Consider the following 25,549-nt stretch of genomic DNA (forward strand, 5'->3'; position numbering starts at 1 on the left):
AGATGCCTTGGAACTGCTCCTAGGAGGAGTCGGAAAGGGGGGAAGAGAGTGCTACTTCACCCCTGGGGCTTTATACTCAGACCCTGATGTAAATTACTGCCCTGTTTATCCAACCTGCAGTTTGGAAGAAGCATGAAATAAAACATTCCACTTAAGAAACAAGCCTGTGTAGCATCAGCAGTCTGGGGAAAGTAGCTGTCCTGTCCTCATGCACTAGGAGGATTAAGTATATTAGGAATAAAATTGAAATAGACATCAGTTCTCCCTTATTTGACCTACTCAGTCAACAGTGATGTCATGATAGTGTCAATGGAATTATCTTCGTTAATTTTATTGTGTAAGAATCTGTTTCCTTCATCAGGATAAACTATTGGGCTTTGGGTTTTGTACTTTTTATTTGCTTAGGAACTGAGTAATTGCCTCATAAAACAGCATGATGGTACTATTAACACTGAATTATAAGACCTGTTATTATAGAATGTGCTTTCCTAGTTGGGACAAGACTTCGTTGTTTGGTGCTTAAAATAATTAGTTTCTCCAAATGGGGTTATAATGAATAGTGTAAAATTTTACCTTTTTAAAATAAAAAACTTTACAATCTCTTGGGTGGCTTTTATGCATCATTTGATACTTCCAGGGAAGGAGTTTCTTTTGTGTGGGATTGCAGGAGAGGGAAGTATATTTAATGTTCAGAATGGAGGGGTTTAAGAATGAGAAAAATATTTTCTGTCACGTGTCTGAGACAATCATTAAATGATTTGTCCCACTGTTTTGCCTGATTTGGATATTGAGTATTAAAGGATTCATTGATCAGATACCCTCGAATTTGATATTGGGGGGAGGGTCTTCATTATGAATGATGAATGTATATGTCTATTTATTTCTGTATGGATTTAAAATGTGTCTTTGTTTACTCTTCTTTGCACGTGATATTAAACTTTTTGTGCCTTAAGTTCTTAGGCATAAGTGAAGGATATATAAGTACTTCTTGAAGAACAAGTTATGATTCTAAATAGGAATTTGTCATTTTCCCCACTGTTGAATTGGAAAGGTAGTTATTGGTAGCAAGTACCATTTTGAAATAAGACTGGGGTTTGTGCTGTTTTGAGTATTTATATGAAAATCATTCTGCAGAGGCAAGGTGGTCTACCTGAAAGCCTCAGCCTTCCTCTGCACCAGGTCCGTGGGCTCTCTCTGAGATACAAGGAGGTTCAAGAGCTGCACGGTGATAAATGTATAAATGCACAGCAGGTGCATTCAATTCAAGGAAATGACGAGGAGGGCAGAGAGAATTAGAACATGATTAATTACCAAATTAGTGACAAGGTCAGAAATTGCAACAATTGCAGTCCAACCTTTGTTAACTTACTTGGATTAACTGCTTATGAACAGTGTTTTGATCCTAATGAAAGGGAACACCTGTTTTTATAGGCCATTCTCTTTGGCCTTATTTTCTGTAATTAAAGATAATGATACCACCAGTTTTTGTTTGACACTTGACCCTCTCACAGTATTTTCTCATTTTAGCCCCAGAAAGATCACTGGGGTAGGGTAGTTACTATTATTCATACGTTTAAAAAATTTTTATAACAATGATCAAGTCTAGGTCCAGGAGGTTATGTTCACACGGCTGCTTGGAGACTGGAGTCGGTGGTTTAGTCCAAGCTGTTTCCCTGCTTTTGCTTGATCCCCCCCCGCCCGCCTCGCACCTGGCACAATAATGCAGCACTATGGGATTAGGATAATTTGATTTTCAGCTGACTTCGTGATGGTGCACTGAAGTTGCTGATGTTCTTATAAGTGACTTTTGGGGGTCCTGAGTCCTTTCTAAGAAATGGTGGTTCTTTTGCAGGAAGCCAGTTGAGGGAAATTCTCCATGAATGTACGTCACAATGATGATGACCGACCAGATCCCACTGGAACTGCCACCATTGCTGAACGGAGAAGTAGCCATGATGCCTCACTTGGTGAATGGAGATGCAGCCCAGCAGGTGGGTGTGGGAAGAGGGAAATATAAGTCAAACTGTGCAAGGGGAAAACACTAACCCAGGCATCGTTTTAGCTTGCGATTCAGGGATCTGTGATGGTGAACATTAATAGTTCTGGAGGTAAGCATTTTCGTTGTAGAATACTAGATGATTTTTAAAAATATCCAATTACAGTCTTTGTTAACAGGAAATCTTGCCTCATTCAGTTGATACTACTGTTGAAGCATCAAAAAAAAGTCTGATTTTTTTTTTTTTGATGATCATTTTGACAACGTGTACAAATCTTTGGAATACAAGGACTGTGTATTCGTGTCCTCTGTTGTACTTGACTGGTTGGCCCAGTTGGTCAGAGCAGGACACTCAGCAGGTGAGTCAGGTTTTGATCTCACACCGGGGCTGGCCGACCTCGGCAAGATGCCCAGGCCCACAGGGACCCCGCCTGGCCCCTTGAGCGGTGCTGCCAAATGTAGAGCCCGCTGCTCACAAAGGGACAGTACTTATTATCTGTAAAACTTGTTTGTCAGTATTACTGAATGTCCCAAAATAGAAAAGAGATTTCGGAACTCATTTATGTAGCACTTGGGAAGAAGTTTAAGTGGTAAGTAAAGCTTTAAAAAAAAGATTACTAGATGAACTGTTCTGATAACAGATTTTTTCTTGACTACGAAAACTGGGTTTGCTCCATTTTACACCACACAGATATCCTTTGTCTCTGCAAAGTTCCTTAGGAGCATGAAAGTAAAAGTCTGTCTTATGAAAAGTAAAATTGGGAATAATGGCTTGAGAAATACTTACCCAAACTGGATCAGTAATTCAAATAAGTTAATCAGCCATTCACCTGATATCTGTATGTGCTTGCTTTTCCTCCCCACACTCTATCCTGGTACCTGAACACCCTTTATCCCTTTATCCACCGTCGTACAGTCATATTTTGTGTCTCTATTGGGTCTTACTTTGCTGCCTGATTTATTTATATTACTTTCTTCTGCTTTAGACCATGAACCTCTCAAGAACAAAGAATATCTAATAGGTGCTCAGTAAATGTTTGCCGGTGGAATGCATGTCACCCCTTCTTACCATGGATACAGTCCTCTCCCTTCCTGACTCTTTAATCTCTCTCTGGGTCATTTCCACCAGACATACTGTAGTATCTTTTACCTCAAACCCACAAACATCTATTCCTTTCCATCACCGAACAGAACAAGATGCTCTCCCCTGACTCCGCATCCCTGTGTAGTTACCACTTCCTGTCCCTGCCCCCCTTACCCTGGGTGTTCTCTGAGTAGAGCCTCTGCTTCCTCAGCTCCATTGCGCATCAAGCCCAGAGGCTTCCCTTGCATCTTGTCGTCTTCCTCTCTCGAGCCTGTCAGCAAGGCCTGTTGGCTTTGTCTCAGGAGCATTTGCTGAAGCCATAATTTGCCACGTCTATTTCATTTCCGCTGCTGCTGCTGGACTCCCAAGCCGGCATCTCTCACCAGGGTTGGACAGTCCTTCTCACTGGTCTCTTCTGCTTCTACTTTTGCCAGCAGAAGGTATTTGCCATATAGAGGTCGTTTGAGAGAGTTTCCAAAAACATCCACATCAGGGGCACCTGGGTGGCTCAAGAGCATCCAACTCTTGGTTTTGGCTCAGGTCTTGATCCGAGGGTCATGAGATCCAACCCCGGGTTGGGCTCTGCACTCAGTGAGGAGTCTGCTTGAGATTCTGTCTCTCTCCTTCTGCCACTCCCCCTGCTTGCACATGTACGCATGCTTGCTCTCTCTCTTGCTCTCTTTTTCAAACAAATACGTAAATAAAATCTTGAAAAACACCCACATCATGTCAGTGCCCCACTCAGAGCTGTCCTGTCACACCTGGAGTAACATCCAAGTGCAGGGCGGTGGCTGTCAGCCTTCTGGGTTTAGCCCTTGCCCCTTCATCATTCTCCCTGTGCTCTGCTCCCAGGAAGATCTCCAAAGTGCCATGAATAGTTTAAAGTGCAGTGTCTGGTCTCCCTTTTCACTAACTAAAAGGAGAAAAAACCCAAGGTATTCAGATGTGACTCAACTTGGAAAGCATCGTGGGACTCCACTCAATCACCTAATTCCTATTCGCATATGTACTTGGAGCCCTGAGACCACCTGTCCATATTTTTTTTTAAATATTTTATTTATTTATTCATAGAGACAGAGAGAGAGAGAGGCAGAGACACAGGCAGAGGGAGAAGCAGGCTCCATGCAGGGAGCCTGACGTGGGACTCGATCCCGGGTCTCCAGGATCACACTCCAGGCTGTAGGTGGCACTAAACCGCTGCACCACAGGGACTGCCCACCTGTCCATATTCTTGTGCTCTATTTCTGTGTTTTGATGGTTTCTTCCTCATTGCTGGAATTTGGTGTGCACAGAACACCCTTTTGTAGTTTATGATCTCCAGCAGCCTTAGAGTTTTCTAATTCTCTCTTCAGAAGTAAACTTTCTTGCACCTACAAATGACCAAAATCTGAAAAGACTATGGACATCTTCAGGCCATGCAGCATTTCACTGCTCTCCGTGTCTACCTCAGCTCTAAGTAGAAGCTGCTTAATAATCTTAGTTAATAAAATCACATTTTTATATTTTATCTAGGAAGCAGTCTTTAAAGCCTGGAATGAGAAAAGCTGCTCATTTGTTTTATACACCATTGAATCTCAAACTTCTCAAACTGGCGCTATGTGTATTCTAAAAATCTTACTGGGGGGGGCACTTGGGTGGCTCTGGTTGAGCGTCTGCCTTCAGCTCAGGGCATGACCCTGGGGTTCTGAGATCGAGTCCCACATCGGGCTCCCTGCAGGGAGCCTGCTTCTCCTCTGCGTGCTCTGCCTCTTTTCTCTGTGTCTCTCATGAATAAATAAATAAGAAATAAAAATTCTCATTGAAAGGAAATATTTGTCTTTCTAATCAGGTATGATTGTTCTAACAACATGAACATTTATGGGTTAAGTTCCTCTTATTGGGACGCAGTTGTTAAGTGGGCAAAGTGGTTTGAAAATAGCCATCTTAGCAGGGTCAACCCAAGATTTATCCTGCCTTGAGGTTGCCTCTATGTCCTTGTGCCTCGGCCTGGGCAGCAGCCTCGGTGCCTGACATTCCCCCCCCCCCCCCCCCCACCAAGGGGCTCCATCTGTGTCTCCCTCATTTCCTCTGCTCTTTCCTTTGGGCTCTAACATTTAGCTTTGACCTCGTTACGTATAGCAGTATCCTCGGGGGCCTTGTGTGGAACCTGGGCTAAGACGAAGGGGAAGACAGATCCAAGGAGCAAGCAAAACCAAAATCAATGGGAAAATACCGGAGAGGAGGTTGGGAGAGAGGAGGCATAGGGGTTAACCAAAAAGAACAAAGGCCAAAGGTCCAAAAGTCTGCATGAGTTTTGAGTACTTTCCTGAGACACTTGTTGGTATTTGCTGCCTCCTCTTAAGGGCCCATGTGGTATGATGCTCAGGGGATCTGTGTTCAAGGATCAGGACTCCTCAGAGAATGTGAGCTCTCCAAATGTTTTCTGTTTTTTTTTTTTTTTTTTTTTTAAATTACTTCTCTGAGCATACCCTCAAGATTTTATTGTCTTCATAATATAACAAAATAGAAGCTTAGAACTAGATCTCTTGGCCCTTTCTCTTCTCATCTCCTCCCAGTTCAAAAGGCTTCATCTCTTTTAATTTTAATTTTTAACCAATATCTAAACCCAACTTGGGGCTCAAGCTTATAACCCCCGAGATCAGGAGCAGCATGCTCTACTGACTGAGCCAGCCAGCTGCCCCGGCTTGTGTCACTCGATAGCCGGCATTCTCTTAGTTCTGAAGTTGGGCCCAACACGTCCAAGCCTAACACAATCTTCTCTGTAGTTTTATCCTTTTTGCAGAAAATCGGCATAGTTGGCCCACCGGAGGCACTGTGCTTCCTCTCCTAATGCCACTTTCGCTTGGGCATAAAGGGATCTTTGCCTTTTTTGTACTGTGCCATTTTGTGAGATTGGTGCCTGCCACCCTTCTTGCACAAAGCCCGATGGGTTTTAGGACGTTCACCATGTTTGCGAGAGCAATATTGGCATGGAGAGCTCTACTCATGCTTTGAGGCTTTCACTGTGCTGTGCATCTGAGGCGTTCATTACCTTTGCATCTCAACCAGGACCTGTGGAGACACAGGGTTGACCTCAATGAGGGACATCGCAGGCCCTGCCTGGCACACCCTCGGGGGGGGGGGTGACATTTTAAGGGAGGGTCTGTACTTGAACCACCTGTTGGATAATACCATCACAAAGAGCTGCCCACTGGCCACGGAACTATGCCTCTACATGTGTCAGGAGTATATATGGCGAAGCTTACCTTGTGTGTGTTTACAGCATCCTTAATACTTTGCAGCTGTGCAGAGGACATTCTAAACATTTCCGTATATGCAAAAGAACCACCACAGTCATGAGAAAGCTCTCCAGTCCCCCACAGGCCGCCGCCTCCTCCTGATTTTTGTCCTGATGGTTTCTGGATTTAGTTAGTACAAGTTCTTGCCAAGATATGCTGCTCTGTTCTGGCCCTCTAAATAAGAGACTTAATTTTCATTATCCAGAGTCATGTTAAGTTCGAAACTTTGGTTGGTCATTTTATAGGGGTAGCAGTGAAAGGATGATTCTTTCCTTAACATGAAAAGTCATCCTCATTATGAATGAAGATTAAAAATATATATATTATCAGCTAAATGAATAAGAACAGTAGTGAATACACAGTGTGGACAGAAGCAACTCAGCAGCTTTGCTTATTTAACAACTTTATTGAGGTATCCTCCACACGCCATGTAATTCATTTATTTTTAAAGTATACAATCCAATGGAATTTGCTATATGGTTGTGCAACCATGACCACAATTTTAGAACCTTCTAATCATGATAAAAAGAAACTCTGGTGCTGTCGCTTCCTAGTTCTTCCTTCCCCATACTCCTAGGCAACCACTAATCGACTCTCTCTCTGTAGGTCTTTTGCCCAATCTGGACATTTCATATAAATGAAGTCCTGCAACATGTGGTGTTTTGTGTCTGGCTTCTTTGACCTAGCGTAGTGTTTTCAAGGTTTATCCATGTAATGGCATGATCACTACATTTAAACTTTTTTTTACTGGCAAGTGAAACTCTGTCACATGGGCTTATTACACTTTGTTTATCCGTTCATCAGTTGATGGACATTTGGGTTGTTTTTGCTCTGGCTTTTATGAATAATGCTGCTGTGAACCTTTGTGTGCAAATTTTTGTGTGGATTTATATTTTCATTTCTCTTGGATATCTAACGAGGAGTGAAATGGAACAGCTGTATTTTGAATTATTGTTTTCTAAATAAAGTACCTCTGCTCCTCTCACTATAATTTCTCCTACCTCTGAATAGATCAGTGTAGCTAAATAAAGTTTTGCTTCCCTTCATATGCCTGACAATGTACTATGCTTGCCAGGTTTCCTGACCTGAGGTTTTATGTATAGCTATATAAACCATAGTGAATGCCCATCAGCAATCAGAATATTGGTGTCTACATTTTCAGAACCTATGGTACATAAATTTAACTGTCTTTGGTTTTAGAGGTTTAAACAAAATAAAACAAAAAAATAAAAAGGTAACTGCTAGTTTGAAGAATGAAAAGAAAGAATATCAGCCCAATTTCCAACTTTTTTCTTTTGGTTTCGTGTTTTATTTTTTTATTTAAAGATTAGAGAGAGAGAGAGAGAGAGAGAGAGAGAGAGAGAGAGAAAGAAGAGAGAGAGCACGCGTGAGCACACAAGGCAGGGGGGAGGGGCAGAGGGCAAGAAACTCAGACTCCGTGCTGGGCAGGGAGCCTGATGCAGGGTTCTCCATCCCGCGACCCTGAGATCATGACCTGAGCTGAAATCAGGAGTTGGATGCTTAACTGATTGACTCACCCAGGTGTTCTTCTCTTGGTTTTAGTATTTTAATAATCTCTGAAGAAGAATTACAACAGTCACCAGTGTTTAAGTAAGGGAACCATTAAGTTAAGGACAGAAGTGTTAATGTAGATTTTACTTATTTGCTTATTTAATGTGGGATAGTTATACCCTCCTGGAGGGTGGTACGTCTGCCGCTTTATATCCTTGTACTGTTGGGGACTCGTCTCCTATGTCTGTTCATTAGGGGACCAGTGGGGTAGGGAGAGAGTCAGATGCCTCTCCGTCCTACTGTTCTTAGAGGGCAACTAGCACATGTTTTGTCATATTTCTTACGTCGTTTTCATTTTTTTTTTCCCCTTTTAAGCTTGCAGGTATTAATTGCCAAATGAGTGTCCCTACTACCTCTTCTTCAGGAAGTAGATCTCCTTAAATGTAAACAGAAAACTTGTTTCTCCCAGCAGTTCAGGGTGACATGCGAACAGGCTTGCCCTGGAAGCCAGAAGGTTAAAGTACCTCAGCTGTGTCCACAGTACTCTTGACTTTGTCCCTGCCTTTTTATCAGCATTGAGCATGTCATATTATCAAGAGTTGAGGTTTTTTTATTTCCCCCCTCCTTTTGTTTCTTTCCGAACGCCTCTGTTTCTCCTAGATGGAATACACGGCCAGAGATTTCCTGGAGCATTCTTCTGAGTACACGTTTCCAGACAGCGCGTTAAACATATTAAAACTTTCCACATTCAGATGGTGCTCGTCATCAGCGTGTCTTTGACATCAAATGTGCTCCTCCTCCTAACCCAGTGACTTTTTCTCTTCGGGTTGATATCTTCTTAATAACTTTTTCTTGATGGCTCCCGTCTTGCATTCAGGAGTTCAAATCCTCTCACCACGCAGGGTTACTCTTTAAATATCCCTATAGCCACCGTGTCAGGGAGACCCAGAAGGCATTTTACAATCAGTATAGTGTCGACCAATGAATAAACAGTTCTTGGGAAGTTTGCCCAGAAGAAGAGGTTCAGATGAGAATGGGACTGGCAGTTAAAATAGAGGCTGTAGCTGTTATTGCTGAACATTATATAACGGCTCCTTTCATGACAGACTCCTATTCAGAGGCTGGGGTTTGGGTTGAAAATGGAAAGAGGTTGGTCAGGTGTTGGGTTTGGCAAGCTCAGCGTGGGGAGGCTTGGTCTTTGGGCAGACTCTTTAGCATCAAGACGTATGAGAAGCATGCGGTTTGTGCCAGTGTTGTAAGAAAATGGTCATCGCAAACTGCCATCCACCTGCTGTCTGCCACTCACACTTATAAAGGCCTCAGGTGCCCAGATGCTGTCATCTTCTTCAAGGTTTGAGATGGAAAGGAGCGAGAGGGCAGGATTTACAACTGAATTTAAGGAGGCACTGGGTAATAGATTTGCTCATTTTCTTTTTTATTTATTTATTTTTTTAAGATTTTATGTATTTGAGAGAGCATGAGCATCCGGGAGCCACAGAGGGAGAGGGAAAAACAGATACCCCGCTGAGCAGGGAGCCTGATGTGGGGCTCAGTCCCAGGACCCTGGGATTGTGACCTGAGCTGCAGCAGACACCTAACCCACTGAGCCACCCAGGAGCCCGATTTGTTCATTTTAATGAGTATTTGTCAAATGTCTTGCATGCAGGCACTGTATTAGGTGCTGCTGGGTGTTGGCAATGCGAAGATAAATAAGACAACTGTTCTCACCCTGAAGGAATGAGCAGCCGAGTTGGGGAGCAAAACAGTGGCTTGCCAAAATACAAAGGCTGAACGTACACATACGTAGAGCCCCAGGAGAAGTGCTTGGATTGCAGGATGTGCCTTGGCCTGGGAGCACACGGGAGGGGAACCGGCGGGCGGGGGCCCAGGCCGGGTTGGGAGCGTCTGTGGGGAGGCTGAGCCTGGACAGGCATCACACTTGAAGCCAAGTCTAGGGCTGTGGCTCAGCTCTGCGGATCATGTGACCAGTTTCTGTTTTACGAAGTGGGACTGCTGTGTAGGGATAGCAGGCTCAGCGCAGAGCTTGTGTGAGTAGCACCCCAGACAGGCCGTGTCTGCACATTCTACCCTCTGTTCTCTGAACTTTGGCTGTTCAGCTGTCATCATCTTTTTTTTTTTTTTTTAAGATTTTATTTATTTATTCCTGAGAGAGAGAGAGAGAGAGAGAGAGAGAGAGAGAGGGGGCAGAGACACAGGCAGAGGGAGAAGCAGGCTCCATGTGGGGAGCCCGACGTGGGACTCAGTCCCAGGACCCCAGCATCGTGATCTGAGCCAAAGCAGATGCTCAACATTGAGCCACCCTGGCATCCCTTCTTAATGAAACTTTTTGTCCTGGATGCATCCAGTGTGGCTGTCCACCCCCTCGAGGTCTGTCCCTCAGGGCTGCCGATCCCATAGAGATGCCGATTGCAAGCACCCCTCAACCAGAGCTCCTGGCCAGCATCACAGACCAGCCGCCTCTGCTGCTGAGGGCCTGCTTCTAACTGGAAATAAAAAGGTGTGAATTTATTTAGGCCTGTGGACTGAGCTTACAGTCCTCTCTGCCTTAGGTTTGCCAATTCCGCTCACTACAAAGGCTTCTGAAAAGTCATAGCCTCCGCATAATCTCCGTCTCATGAAGGAAAATGTTGATGCCATATTATCAGGGGGTGTTGTTATACGTGGCACCCACAATAATTACAACGTATGACATATAATTATGACAGCTCTGAGCTGTCTGGGTTGAGAGACACTTCAGAATTTAATTAGCCAAAGGCAGTAATAATACGAGACAAACTCTAGTCTGTAGCCTTCAAATGGTAGAAATTGAGCCGCCTTCACAAAGGAGAGGATTAAGGAAAAACACTGGCATGGCAAAGTTGCGCTGCAAAATAACGGCAATTTTAAACTCTCCCGTGGTCTTAACATTATGATTGTTTTGAGCTAGACTGTCTTTCACGCTGTGAACTCCAGGAGCAGGCACTGCGTCTCTTTTTCACGCTCTGCTTGGCGTCTGAGGTGGCGTTGGGTCAGTCCCCCGGAACGAGTGAAGGATGGCTGAAATGAGCAGTTAATTCATCTAAAACAGGCCTTGAAAACTGGCCACCTGTTGCATTTGTCACACAGGCCTTGTCCTCCTCCCCACCTCTGTACAGTTGATACAATTATGAAGAGAAATAATCAGGTGGCGGTACAAAGAGACTGGAAGCTTTACATAAAATTCTGGATCTTTCTGTTAATCTGGAAAACCCAGCAGCTCCAGTAACACAGGGCTGGTCTGCCCGTGTGGCAACAGTTGATTGGCAAAGAGTGGCAGCTGCCCAGGCTAGACGGGAGCTGTACTCCGACCACTTCACTCAGCTTCTGCACTTGCCTGTGCAAGTGGCTGTCTGAGTTTGGCACCTGGAAACTGGTAACATTTTATCTTTGAAATCTCATTTTGTGGGGTGCCTGGGTGGCTCAGTCGGTTAAGCGTCTGCCTTCGGCTCAGGTCAGGACCCTGGAGTCCTGGGATCGAGCCCCACATCCAGCTCCCTGCTCAGTGGGGAGTCTGCTTCTCTCTCTTCCCCTCACCTCTACTTGTGACCTTTTTCTCTCTTTGTCTCAAATAAAGAAAATCTTTAAAAAAAACAAAACTGCATTTTGTGCTCACTCTTCTCGTGTTTTATTTAGAGCAAAAATGTTTGGTTTTTCAGGCATGCTCATTTGTGTCTCATACTTAGGATTTTAAGCTTCTTAGTTTTCTACTTGTGGCTTGTGAAATGAACTGGTGTGGGCTCTGGTTCATCTGGCTTTAGTTGGGAGGTTTCAATTATACGTCTTACAAATTAGGGTCCATGTATTGTTTCTTTTGGCCTCTGCTTTTTAGTGAACAGAATTTGAGCCCCCGTTTGGTGCCACATTGAGCACTCACTAAAGCTTAGGAAAGGCAGGAGGCGCCTTGCTTTTGCTGTTTACAGACTAGTTGGGGGACATTAAACACAGATGCAAGCTATCAGAGTTCCAAGGGCAGAGATGCAAATACTTGTGTTTATCTCGTTTTAGAGGCTCCAAGAATTGAGAATTCCTTAAATACTTCCTGAAACAGATTTTTTTTTTTTTTTTAAAAAGCAGGCTTTTCTTGGTGTTACCTAGGTGAGGCATTTAATACCAATTGTATCTTAATTTACTCTTTAGATAAGATGAACTGTGATGGTTTCCCAGCCTCTAACATCTGTTTACATTTGATGTGTATTTGTCCTGTTAAAATGTGATGTGACTTGCTGGATCTCCTAGCACAGTAAAAATAATAGACACAGAGGAAGGAAAGATGGGACAGTTCTCCATCTACATGTGTTAAGACATATATGTTTGCATACAAGCGTTTTCACGTTGGTAGCCTTTTCTCTATTTTTGTTCAAATGATTGATTTTAAAAATAAGCTCATATAGAAATGATACATGTTCCACTCCAAACAAGACAAAGTGAGCAAGCTGTATAAAATTAGTAACATGAATCTTTAAGTTCAAAATGCCTATGTGTAAAGTAAGCAGCCTGCCGAGGAGCCAGCTGCTGGAGCAACAGTATTATTCTATCAAGGTAATTCTGGGTTTAGCTGCCTTCAGACTACATTTATTTCCCCGTTTAAATTGGGAATGGCCAGAACTAGGTGCCTCTTAGTAATTTTCCAGTCAGCTCTACCTTGAGAATAAATTGAAGCTGAGCTCCAATGGGCCTCCAGAAAAAAGCGGAATGCACGGGCCACTTTAGCGTTAGTTCCTATGTCGGTGTTGCTTCTCAGCCCTGGGCCTTTTTCCTTAATAGGAGACCATCAGATCAGATCATTGCTGAGAGGGAATGTGTTTTATGGGCAGCAGGTGTGTTTAGCACGATCATTAATTAGAATAATTTGACCCTGCCTCTCCTAGATCCACTCTTTATTGCCCATTCCTTACCCCTTTGCGGTAGAGTAGGTTTGCATTTGGATGAAATGGACAGCTTGCATTTAGAAAATTACTTCATTAAAGGTTTCTGCTTGGCAATAATTGGGCAGTTAAATGGAGACAGCACAGAGCTGGAGCTAACTGGTCTAGCTTTGGGGACAGATTGACTAGAAAGTGTGTATCAGTAAAGCTGCCATCGGGGTTCCGTTCCTATTGTTTTCAAGAAATGGAAATTAAATTATGTGAGCCAGATCTTAGATTTGGAGAGAAATGGACTTGTGCTTGTTACCTGGTTATGTTTCATGACTTAAGATTTTAAGAGGTGTTGAGATGTTCTTGTGTTTTCTAAGGATTAGAAAAATTCAGCATTGACTGAAATGTATTACTACTTCAGACAGAAGTTTCTTTGGTCTTTGTATTGGATTGTTTTAGTTCTTGGGAGAATGAAACCTTGACAGACTGAATCGTGTGCTTCGTTTAGTGATGTGGTTTGGTAGCTGAATTGGTCAGAGTCGTGCACCTCATACATCTTTTCTGAGTTCACCATTTTTTCCCCAAGATTTTATTTATTTATTGTAGAGAGAGAGAGCGTGCGCAAGCACATGAGCTGGCAGAGGAGCAGAGGGAGAGGAGAAGCAGGCTCCCCCCTGAGCAGGGAGCCGAAGCGGGGCTTGATCCCAGGACTCTGGGATCATGGCCTGAGCCAAAGGCAGGCAGACGGTCAACCAACTGAGCCACCCAGGTGCCCCTGACATCACCATTTTAATGTTTATTTTGTATTGTCAGAATGGGTCTGTTTGAGACCCATCTTATTACCTTGTACAAAGTCCATATAAAAAGCATCCTCAAAAAATGGCTATTTATTTTTAATGTATTTGGTGACTTTAATCATGACTGAAAATATAAGTAATATAAATATGAATATAATATGAATTATGAAGGAATAGCATCCATATTTTTCTTTTAGGAATTGTGAAGGGAAATTGGACCTTAGGCTTTATATACCCTGTCTGTGACTAATACCTGTCTTAAAGACCTGGGGAGTCCATTGAAGGTAGAGTTGGGTGATGGAGGACATTATCCCTTAATAGATGAGTGTTCACAACTAGTTTACTTTTCAGGAGCCCCCATTGTCTCATTTTTAAAGTGTTTTTTCTCAGGGTCAGGCACTGAAGAGTTTTCCCTTTTTTTTTTTTTTTTTTTTTTTAATCAACTGCCTCTGCACATCCTGCTTCTTCTTCAAGCGGCCTTGGAACTTAACAGAGCCTCCCATAAGGAGCCTTGAGGACAGGCACCACACCGGACTGTGTGCTCCTCCTTTGGAGGCAAGCAGTGCCTCATTTTCTGACCATTATTGTAACACCAAGGGGAAAAGATTCTATAAGGTTGCCTCTTCCAGGGCAATAAGAAAATTGGTTAAAGGTCAGAGGTTTGACATTGAAAGAATTCCAAATATATGAGTTTTTGGCATTTACCTCAAACCTAAATGTTGTTACTCTGTTAGCTTGCCAATCACCAGTGGGCTTTTGGTCTCCACTTTTAGTTGAGTGGTTATTTGTGGGCTTGTAAGTTGGGTTGTTGGAAAGAATGGCTATTGTTTGATATTTTGATTCCTTTTGTTCCCTCTGTGGTGGAGGGAGTGAATAATAACTGAGGGCTTATGAGGTGCTAGGAATGGTGCTAAGCACTTATATACATCATTTCATCCAGTAATCACACACCCCATAAGGTGGTGATCATTTTTACGGACAGAACCGGAGGCAAGAAAGGTTAAGTACTTGCATCTGGCAAATCACAGAACTGGGATTTGAGTCCATGCAGAACCTACCTTCCAGGAAGGGTGGGGTTGCTTGGGTTAAGCATATTATATTGTCTTGTTCAGGTAAACAGTTGGGAGAGACTCTGGGGACTGGGTTTTTGCCTGATAGTAAATTATACAGTCGTGCGAAGAGTGTTCCTGTTCTGTCATCTTCCCAGTAGCTCTGGAAGGCGGCAGTGATCCTGGATCTAGAGCTTCTGAAAATTGCCGACCAGGTGGTAGTGGTGGAGTCTGAGGCCTGGAGGCGTGGGTTGAGCTTGGAGGAGGAGCTGGGAGTGAAGTCATCCGAGGCCCAGGTCACCAGAGCTCCTCCCTTTCTTTCCTTGGGGGAATGGTTCTTTCCTGGAGATTCCCCCCTGGGGTTGTCAGCAACTTCGGAGAGACAGAGCCTGAGCCCTTGATGACAAGGAAGGGAAGCAGGGGTTCCTTGTCCTAGGGAGGCTCACCCCGGGAGCTAAGGAGATGACCTTTTTGTCTGCCTGCTTTTCCTCCCAAGCCCCGCCTTTCATTTCCATTCAAAAATTACATCAGCCCAGAGGCAGAGTTTTTGTGTCTGGAGAAGTCTAAAAACTTATTGTAAGACTTGAACCTATTAGGTTGTTTGTTTTCCATTCTGCATTTATAATTCTGTCTCTCAAGTAATGCCAAAATTACAAGCGAAAAAAACCCACCCTAAGTTTATCCTTCAAAGGGAAAGAAAATGGCCCCTCTGCTGCTTGGGCACTTCTTAAGCCTCCCACCTCGGCTTATGCTGGCTCTCGGGGCGACTGCAGAAGTGAGTGTCCCGCAGCATTTGCACCACGAGCCAGGACACCACACCCGTTCGCTAGCCAGTTCCCCGTTCCCTTTGTTTTAGATTGATGAAGGGCTGCTTGGACTTTGTCTCTCCTCAAGATGTTAATTATATGTTTCAAAATCATGTGTTCTGTTAAAAATCACTTACGCATAGCCTTGGAAGGAGACGCAGAGGCCGGGAGTTGCTTCAGGGGTGCAGAATATTGTTTTGGAGGCCTTGGGAAATAAATCTTAAGCGTTAGTTCATTTACCACCAAGACATATTTAGTCAGTGTATATAAACAAAAGAAGTCACAGTGTGCCTGGACGTTATTTGTCCCAGATGGAGTTTAAACTTGGCTCATTCTACTGCACTGATGTCATGGCGCACAGACTGGGCCCGAATCAGAGCTGTGCACAGAACCCGCTGTGTGCTAGTGTGTGCCGAGGGCGGGGGCAGGCGGGCAGGGGCTGGCCGGAAAATCTTTGTCACATTTTTCCCTTCGTTGTCTGCAGAGACTAGTGTCAGCCCTGAATTTGGACTTGGTGCAGAATGAGGGAAGAATTGGACTAATCCGTCCATTGGTACAGCTCGGTATGTGTGCGCACCCAGGGAGAGCCTCATTCCAAGCCCGGGAGGACGAACGTGCGCCCAGCTTTCCAAAAGCTTTGCTTGCGGAGCTCTGCTACCAAGATCTAGAAAGGAAAATCTTAAAGCATTACTTTTTTGAGGAGTGCTTGCAGTCTGTTTGTCTTGAAACCTTAAATCTGGACAGCTTCTTTAAACTTTTTAATGGTCTTAAGTATCCAGCTGTATGATTCTGTTTTCCTGGAATGTATGGTGGATAACCTCTCAAGCTACTTGCTTAAGTGTCTGAAAAGGCAAAGGCCTGATGCTCCTTGGAGGATCTGGCCAAGTTTAATTCTTCCTGTGTTCTTGGAGAAGGCAGCTGATGGGTGAAGAAAAGGGTTTCCTGGAATTCTGAATAGTTAGTAGGAAATTTCCACCTACTGTGGCATTACTTTATTACTTTTTGTTGCTGACTTTCGTTATGATAATCTTAATTAGACACATTTCCAATTAATCCAAACTGTTATGTGGATGTAAGGGGCTTAGATTTCAGAACTTCAGTGAATGGATTCCAAAGTCACTATTCTTGCCCGAATCCACGGAAGCTGACCAGACACTGGAATGTGAATGAGTTGGGAGGTGAACCTTTAAGGAAAGCCAGAATGTGTCTCAGAAAATCTGGTCAGAGGTGAGAATTGGCTGGTTTTAAGGTTGTGGGTTTTGTTGTTGCATTTTTTGTTTGTTGAAGCCTTTTTTGTTTTTTTTTTAGAAGATGAAACAAGGATATATATATATTTTTAACATACTCTCTCTTTAGAGGCCACTTTTTTCTTCGAGATTGGTCCCCGGTAGAAATTTGAAGAAAAAGAAGCACTAATAGTTGTTTATTGAGCACATATTACGTGTAAGGCCTAATACCAGGGCTGCATTAGGGTTCCTTTTTTCTCTAAGTGCACATGTGAGGTATTCTCTCTCTCTCTCTCTCTCTCTCTCTCTCTCTCTCTCTTAGATGAAGGCCTATGGAGATAGAACATTTAGTGCCCTACAGAGCAGACCAGGACTCACCTGCTATCCATCTGATTTACTCGTCTCACTGTATGGCTTGGCTATCTTTGTTGATTTTTTTTTTTTTTTAGACTCTTATTTTAATTTCAATTCATTTTTGACCTAAAAGTAGCAGAGAGTGACCTAACTACTCAATATTTACAATCTGGCATGTTGTTTAGAAGACAGCTCTGGCTTGAGCTCCATTTAATTTTATCTCAACATCTAGCATGGCAGGAAAAGACGGTTACACACGTGGAAGAAATATGTGCTGTTGCGTACTCATTTTTAAAAAATCTTTGAAGTGCTTAAGATTGGCTTTTTTAAATTTAAAGATGGTGTAGGTGGTATGGTTTTATCTAAAATTCTGAGTCCTTTTCAAACCTCTTTGTGTATGTACAGTATGATAAAAGGCAAACTCTAACTTTGGGATTTAAATGATGAATTAACTAGTTTGAAATGGAATTATTGAAGAATCAGAAAGCCAGTGTTTGGGGGATATGATTAATTTTGGACCCTTGGAAATGAGTAATGGTTCTCCTTGACTCCTAATTAGATCTGGTTCCCCAGTATCCTACAAGTCCTCTGTTCGCGGTGCGCAAACCCATCACGAGTGTGGTAGGTGGACAACATAATCCACTGTGACTGCTCAGTGAGTTGACTAGACACAAAGGAAGGGAATGCTAGGTTGCCTGTTGAATGCTCTTGGGCTTAGCTTTTTAGGGTAAGGGCCAAGAACCCGAAGAGGAGAAATAAAACGATAGAAAAAGTTGAGGAGGAGGCACGAGCCAGGAGCTGACTATGGATGCCTGTCAGTGGTAGCAGGGTGGAAATGGAAGTGGTGGAGTCACAGAGAACAGAACTAGAGTGACGGGAAGTAGGAAAAAAAGGAAGTAGAGCCGTAGACATTACAATATATCCATAATCTTAGAAACTTCAACGTTGGTAAAGAGGTAGGGCAGGACTTGTCCTCAGTAAACCCTGGGACCTGGCTCACCGTATTCAGTTATTTTTGAAAACTTAACCTTTGCACAACACGATCCCTGAATTATATCACAAGTGGATTCTTTTCCATTAATGTCTTCACTGGTCTCCATGTGCTCAGTGTCTCCCATCTCAGTTTGAGTTTCTCCTTGCTCTCAGAGTCATTTTAGTAGTGTTGCTTTCCCACCGGGAAGGACTGCTGTTCACAGGATTAGGTCCAGGCTTCTAAGTGGGGTGAACAAAGGCTTTTCCTAGGTATCCCTGCTCTGCAGGCTCACCTGTACCCCTCTGTGCCATACGTATGCCTCTAGGGCCACGTCGGAACTCTAAACACATCCTCCCGTGCAGGCCTCTGTGCATGCGTTTGCTCGTGCGATTGTTCTTCTGATTATCTGCTTGCAGTCTCTTGCTCCCGCCTTCAGTGTCCCTCCCATCTGTGACTTTCTCTGATTTCTCAGTGCTTTCTTTGGTGTCCATAGCTCTTAGAAGCCAAATAGTCCTATGTTATTACAGTTAATTGTATTTTCTACCCTTGTACCAGCACACAAATAAGTAGGATGTCCTCTTTCTCATCTTAGAATCATCAGTGCTTTATAAAGGGCCTGACACATAGTAACTACTCAGCAAATGTTTTAAAAAAATCAAGGCTTCAATAATTGCATTGGGCTTTGATTTGAATAAGTTTAATGGATGGAAAGTCAAGGGCTGAATAAGGGACAACATACTGTACAGTGGTGGGGAGGGAGAGCACTCTCTGTTCTGTAAAATCCTTCCCAAACCCTGGAATATGACCTATTAGTACTCCCTTCTGATTTTATGTCAGTGGGCATAAGCCACCAGGCAATAGTAGTGTTAATTTTAAGCAATTGAAAAAATAGAGTAATATAGAAAAGTTAGCCCTGGGGATGCCTGGGTGGCTCAGTTAGTTAAGCATCTGCCTTCAGCTAAGGTCACATGATCCTAGAGTCCTGGGATTGAGCCCTGCATTAGGCTCCATGCTCAGCAGAGTCTGCTTCTCCCTCTCCCTGCCATTCCCCCTGCTTGTGCTCTTTCTCTTCTCTGTCAAATATATAAATAAAATCTTAAAAAAAAAAAAAAAGAAAAAGTTAGCTCTAGAATATTTAATGACAAAATAGTAGGGACTGATTTCCTATCAGAAGGATGAGAACATTCTTTGTGGGTACATAATTTCTTGATTATGTCTTAGGGGGAACAACAGTGTTAACTGAAGGACATGGCCAACATGGAAATAGGTGTAAAAAATATTGGAATATTGGGACTATAGGCAGTTAAATGTTTCTTCACTGAACTGACCTTGAGATTCCGATAGTTTGTTCAGGTTCAATGCATAGCTTACCAGAGGTGCGTGACATGAAGTACCACAACAGCATGGGTCATATTACTCCTCCTTAGCCAGTCAAAACTAGATATGGGGTAGCTGGATCTAAGTGGTGGGAGACATTTTAGAATCAGTGTGCAAACCATATTCAAGGTGGGGCTGGTTAGGTGAAAAGCAGTTTAAACTGCTCATTCCCTGTGAATGTGGCCAGAGCCCAGCCTATGGGCATGGGGTGCGTTGATTGGAAGTGAGGGGTAGAAGAAGTTGTATCTCATTTGGACAGTTTTTTTTTTTTAAGATTTTATTTATTTATTTATTTATTTATTTATTTATTTATTTATTTATTTATTTATTTATTTATTTATTTTATTTATTTAGAGCATGAGTAGAAGCAGAGGGAGAGGGAGTGAGAACCTCAAGCAGACTCTGAGCTCTGGGCTCAGTCTCTTGACCCTAAGATCATGCCCTGAGCTGAAGTGAAGATTCACATGTCCAACTGACTGAGCCACCCAGGCATCCCTCACCCGATGGACATTTTTGAAAAAGATTAACCCTGAAGTGGTATTGACAGTAGCCAGATTTTGTTCTCTGTGAGCATAATTTTCAACTAAAGGAAAAGAAAGAATTATATTTTTGGTGAAGAGCTATGTGAAAAATACATTTAATAAAACAAAAATTAGTGAAGTAGATGTCATGGTGCTTCAAGTGCCCAAGGATATTTGGTAGCTGTTACTTTTAGCCAGGGAAAAAGTATACTTAAGCTTACATAGAATTTTGGTCTTTTAGATTCTTGGTTTTTATCTTGAAAGTCCTGTAGTTGAAACCTTAGACTCTGGCATTTGTGGCTCTCTTAAAAGAGGCTTTTAACCTACATTTGGCCATCTATATTACATTTTGCATTTTTTCCATTTAAGTTAAGGCTATATTTTTATTCTTAGCAACCAGCAGCTCTTTTTTGTAATAGAATCTCTTTATTCAAGGCAGTGTACAATTAAAGTAGCAATGTATGACTTGTTACAAGCTGCTATTGTATTCTCTTTATAGCCCTTACCACTATCTATAAATGTTTTCTTTTTGTTTAAACTCTACACCCACCCTTCCCCTGTACTACCCTTCCTCATCCCGTGTAAGTTCTGTTCATCAGCCTGAAGTGGGCCAAACTGTATTATCTAACGCTCTATTCCTAATGTCTTGGCCCGTTCTGGTCACTTACTGATATTTGCTGAATTAATAGAGATGTAGCAGTAATTCTTCTGAGGACGCTAGTTTCATGAAATGGACTTTTTGAACTCTTGAATTCTAGATTTTCAGCAGGCAGTGGCATGATTTCAGTGCATAAAAATGTCCTCCTTGGTTTGTCTGATTTCTCTTCCCTTGGTTACCTATTAATCCATTCTTGTCCTTTTTTTTTTTTTTTTTTTTTGTTAATGATGGGTGACTTTGGGGAAGCATAGAAGCTAGAGATGCCATTGTCCCCGGAGCCCTCTTTTATTTTTCTTATGCCTACTCTTGGGCCATGAGAAGTGGCATCTAGTGATTGTGATAGTGATTAGCAACTTGGTCCATCTTAGGGTTCAAGTGGAATTCAAGAACTTGGCAAGGATTTTATGAGAATAAAACCTCCTCTGTATAAAAGCCACTGTTGGTTGTTAGTTCCCTTACCACCTAACTGTCATAATGGGAATTATGGGCTCTGGCTCAGGGAGTGGGCTTGGATTTCCTAGAACAGAACTCGTCCTCAGAGCCTGCCTTGGAGACATGCCTTTGACCCAGGGAAGTGAGTTCTTTCCTTAAAGCTGTTTATTAATGTATCTTCATAAAGAATTGACTCTGAAACCCATGCCTGTCAGAGGAGGGAACCTGGGTAATAGAGCAGAGTGTGCATTTTGGTCAGATGGGGCTGGATTCCAGTGCTAACTCAGTCATTTTGTAGTTTTGTGACCTTAGACCAGTCATTTACCCTCTAGAAGCCTCAGTTCCCCATCTGTATAATCTATATAATAATACCTCTCTGGCAGACTGTAGGGATTTAGTGATAACTGTTATTTATTATATAAAACCTAGAAAAAAAGCTATTGAAAGGAGTTGATAAAGTAGCCTGCATCATTCTGAGTTAATTTTAGAGATATGTAATAGACTTTTGAGGGCAACGACTTTTGAAACTTACGTTCTTTGGAGAAATCAGAGTATTAAAAATTTTGGTTCTTTGGCGTGTTCTTGCTCCTTGCTTTAAACTGAACAGGTCCAGGGACACCTAGTTGGCTCAGTTGGTGGAGGGTGTGACTCTTGATCTCGGGGTTGTAAGTTTAAGCTTCATGTTGGGTGTTAAAATCTTTAAGAAAGTAAAAAAAAAAAAAAAAAAAGCTGAACAAGTCCTAATGCCCAGGAAGAAACAAAACAAGACTGTTTGTCCTATCAGTGCTGTAGACTGAGCAGCAGCTTCACGTACCACGCGTGTCCCCTTGCCGTGACCCAGGGTGTAAGTACTATTGGAGGCTTCCTGGTCTTGTGTGTGTGTGTTTCCTGCCAGCTTTGGAGTCAGGCATCAGGTAGGACAGGTGAGCAGATGAGACCGCCAATGGTTTTCCATCTTCTAGTACCTTTCTATTTTACCCATCACGTTTTAATCTTGGGACATTTCCTTTGTGTATGTTATTACTATAAAGATAATTATTGGTTATTTGAAGCTCCTCTTCTCCTTTTTCCTGATTTGGAGCAAAGAGAAGGGACTCAAAACGTATGATGCCCACTTTTCCAGTTTGCCTGAGACGATCTCTGGTCTCTAGCCCAGACACCAGGGTCTCAAAGGTGTGTACTGATGGATGGTTTGGGCCTTCAAGGGCCTGGGTAGAGCTTGCCAGGATTTCTCTGGAGTTTGGGCATCTGGAGCGTGCATGTGTATTACCAGAAAAAAAAAATGCTATTCTTCCTCTCATGTAATCAGAAGTCACTTTGTAAAAGGTACTAGGTATTCTTGGGGCACCTGGGTGGCTCATTCGTTTAAGTGTCTGCCTTCAGCTCCGGTCATGATCTCAGGGGTCCTGGGATTGAGCCCCGCTCCTGCTCCCTGGCCAGTGGAGAGCCTGCTTCTCTCCCTCTGCCTCACCACCCCCTGCTTACGTTCTCTCTCTCTCTCAAATAAATACAGTCTTAAAAAAAATTATTAGATATTCTTCGATAGACTCCGTCCTTATGTGGAACTAACTCTTCTGCAGCTTTTAGATTGTATCGTTTGTTCCCCCTAAAGATAATCCATTGGATAATCATAAATCTGGCTGCCGGTGAGAAGTGTTCGTTTTTACCTACTACAGCGAAGAGTAAGACAAGCCTCACAGCGTGTGGCAAGTGGAGGAAGCTCCAAAAATGAAACAGGATCCCCTCTCCTGGCACAGTTTAGGTCTCGATTGTCTGGCTGTTTGTTGGATTTAACTTTCAAGAAAACTGCAGCTGTAACATTCCGTCGTTAGGCAGCCCCGTTCTCCCCACAGAAGCTTCTGTGATGGACACATACGTGGCAGGGCCTGTCTGGTCAAGGGGCTGGTAATATTTTATTTGAGGCAGAAATTAGGAATTTGCCTCCAGGAATAATCTTAGATAATCATTGATCTGGTTAATCAGGCACCCATGATTTCAGTCGGCAACTGGAGCTTTCCCCTGCCTCGTCTACCGGGTAAGAAGCGGGTTAGAGCCGCAGCTTTAAGGAAAGGCCGGTTGACGCCTGTTGAGCGGCCTGGTGGGGCGACGCTCTCGCCTTGCTGTGTTAGCCTTTTGCTTACTGGTGTGAGTTCTGCCTCTTATTTTATTGCTTAAGACTTTGGACTAATGGTCACTTCCTGTTCATTAGGTTTTGACAAACTTGCCTCTGGCTATTCTGGGCTGTGGCTGTGGCCCTGACACGTTGGCCACCGAGGTGACGGGCAAGCGTAGCCTGAGGTTTGCTCCTCTGACTTGATGAACGCGGTTCTATTTCAACATCCCTGGGGAAGGAGAACCTGTCAGTGGCTGAAATCGGTCCTCCTCCGGCCAGCCCCGGGGCGCGGCGGGGCTTGTTTTAATGCTGACTTTGGAAAAGCAGGAAATGCTTCGCGAGTGGACCCCCCACCCCCCCCCACCCCCCAGAAAAGATGATGATGATGAGGTCTGGGCAGTGATGGGCTGTTTTCCGCCGTGCCGTTATGGGGACTGCTACCAGCTCTGTCTGACCAGGCGGGTGCTGCCGCGGCGCTTCCTCAGGCCTGTCGTCAGGAGGAGCCCGCTGGGCTGCTGTGCGTCGAGACTTTATTTTCCTGCCCTGGCCCGGCGACCTCCGGGGGACAGTGCTTTCTTTGAGAGCAGGTCCGAGCCGGGAGGAAGGCACCTTGCTCCATGACGGCTCTGGCTCTTGCGGGGGGAAAATGGGTATCGGGACGCAGGAGACTTGCCTGGTTCCTGCGGCGACTCGGGAGGTGACAATCTGGTTGTCACAGCAACCCGGCAGCAGGGAAAATCACAGGAACTAAACATTTGAAGAGAGGTATTTTAGTTGCACGCTTAAAAGCTCTTTACCTATCGTCCTTCTCCTGAAGGAGCAGGGAGGGGGCAGGGGTCGCCGTGAGAGCAGGGGGACGGCGTTGGTGGCTTCTGGAGGCTCTGAACCGCGGCCTGGCGTCCCTGGCCGCTGAGGGACCGTTAGAGACCCTTTCCGGGCCTGCGGACCGCAGGTAAAGCCAGAATCTGGAGCGCGGCCCCATTCAGAAATCCCTGTTCTTGCCCAGGACTTCCCACGATACTGGTCAGTTGTACTTTGAGACCCCGCGCCCAGGACAGTGGGACACCTGGGAGAGCGGGCAAGAGAGAGGCAGTACATGAATTTGGGATTGTCAGACACTATCTGGGGCATAGTCTTGGTGTCCTTTGATTTTTTTTTTTTTCCTCTCTAATTCTACAGGCCTGTATTATAGGTCTTATCCCTAGAGGTTTCAACACAAGCAGCTGATCTCTGCTCTTGTTTTTAAAGTAATGTTGGAATTGGTCTAAGGACTTTTAAAAAGACACGAATAATTTTCTTTATTGGAGTGTTTTTTTTTTTATTCCGTTGTAGTCGAGTTCTGTTCTATGTTTATGTAGAAATGAAGTTAAAACTATTTTCGTGTTAGGAATAACTTTAAAAGCTCAGTTTCAAGAAAGCAATAGAAATGTTTTAATCACTCTGTACAGATCTGAAGGGATTTCCTTTTGAGTTCTTAAAATGGCACATTGTGTTTACATTGGTGAGAATTTGAATACTTAAGACTGAAAGATTATTGACATAGTTACTGTACAGGAAAAATAAATTGCCTTGAAGCCACCGTTATAATTCAAGATAATGAGAAGCACCAGGGATGATGCTTGGACTGCTTTTTCCTGAATGATCTTGTTTTCTTCAGTTAGTGTATTTCCTGATTTAAACAATTTTAATATCCCAACGGTGTCTCCTGTGGTGAATTATTAGAAGCAGCAAAATACATGGATATTAAAGGTTTGAGTTTTAAAGATGAAACGGCTTTGATCTCAAACATTTTTAGAGAATAGAAATTATGGGACATACAGTAAATAAAGTTGAGGTTTTTTTTAAAGTTGATTTTTCTAAATTGAATATTATGAAAGCTTAATTTCTAAGTTAGAATACTGTCTGCAGTGGTTTTGTTTTATGACTTTCATTCATTCAGTAGAAATAGTTATCGAGGACTTAATTTTGTGCTGCGTATACTTTTGAGCACTTATTTTATGCCAGAACTTGTCCTTCCAGGGCCAATATTAAAGAAGCAGAGACAGACCCTAAAATAACTGCTTAACTAATTGCAGTTGTAGATCCTGGGAAGGAGAAGCATAGGTGTGTGGGCTCACGTGCCTGTATAAGCACATACAGTGGGAGACCCAACCCGTCCTGGGAAGCAGATGCCACTTCTTAAGCTGACAAGAATGACTGGGCATCGTCACTGGTCAGAGAAGGAGTAAGGTGGGTGGTCGGCAGAGGTGCAGCAGGCCAGGGAAACCATTGCAGATAGAGGGAACAGTATGCTTGATGGTTTTGGTGCAGGGGACAGGGCTTGGCTTGCTCCAGGAACCCTAAAATGAATGTGACACCCACATCCTTCCTATTTCCAGAAGTGTACAGTAATTATTTTAATAGTGTTAACCTTGCACACGGTGATTTTTATGTACAGTTTTCAAATTCGGATTACATCCTTTGATACGTAGTTAGATA

General features: G+C 43.4%; 1 protein-coding gene across 4 annotated transcripts in view; it reads left to right on the forward strand.

Moving 5' to 3' along the window:
- Positions 1-25,549, forward strand: part of FNDC3B (fibronectin type III domain containing 3B) — a 337,868-nt gene that overhangs the window by 71,283 nt on the left and 241,036 nt on the right. For 2 of the 4 annotated variants that reach the window (XM_055307872.1, XM_055307871.1), the window contains exon 2: positions 1,853-1,991. In XM_055307872.1, the coding sequence (XP_055163847.1) occupies positions 1,881-1,991 (111 nt within the window). In that variant the 5' untranslated portion in view covers positions 1,853-1,880. Of the gene's footprint in view, positions 1-1,852; positions 1,992-23,813; positions 23,837-25,549 lie in introns of those variants that run through there. The other 2 variants (XM_055307873.1, XM_055307874.1) reach the window with 2 other exon arrangements.

The sequence above is a fragment of the Nyctereutes procyonoides genome, unplaced genomic scaffold (genome assembly GCF_905146905.1).
Source record: "Nyctereutes procyonoides isolate TBG_1078 unplaced genomic scaffold, NYPRO_anot_genome, whole genome shotgun sequence".
Lineage (NCBI taxonomy): Eukaryota > Metazoa > Chordata > Mammalia > Carnivora > Canidae > Nyctereutes > Nyctereutes procyonoides.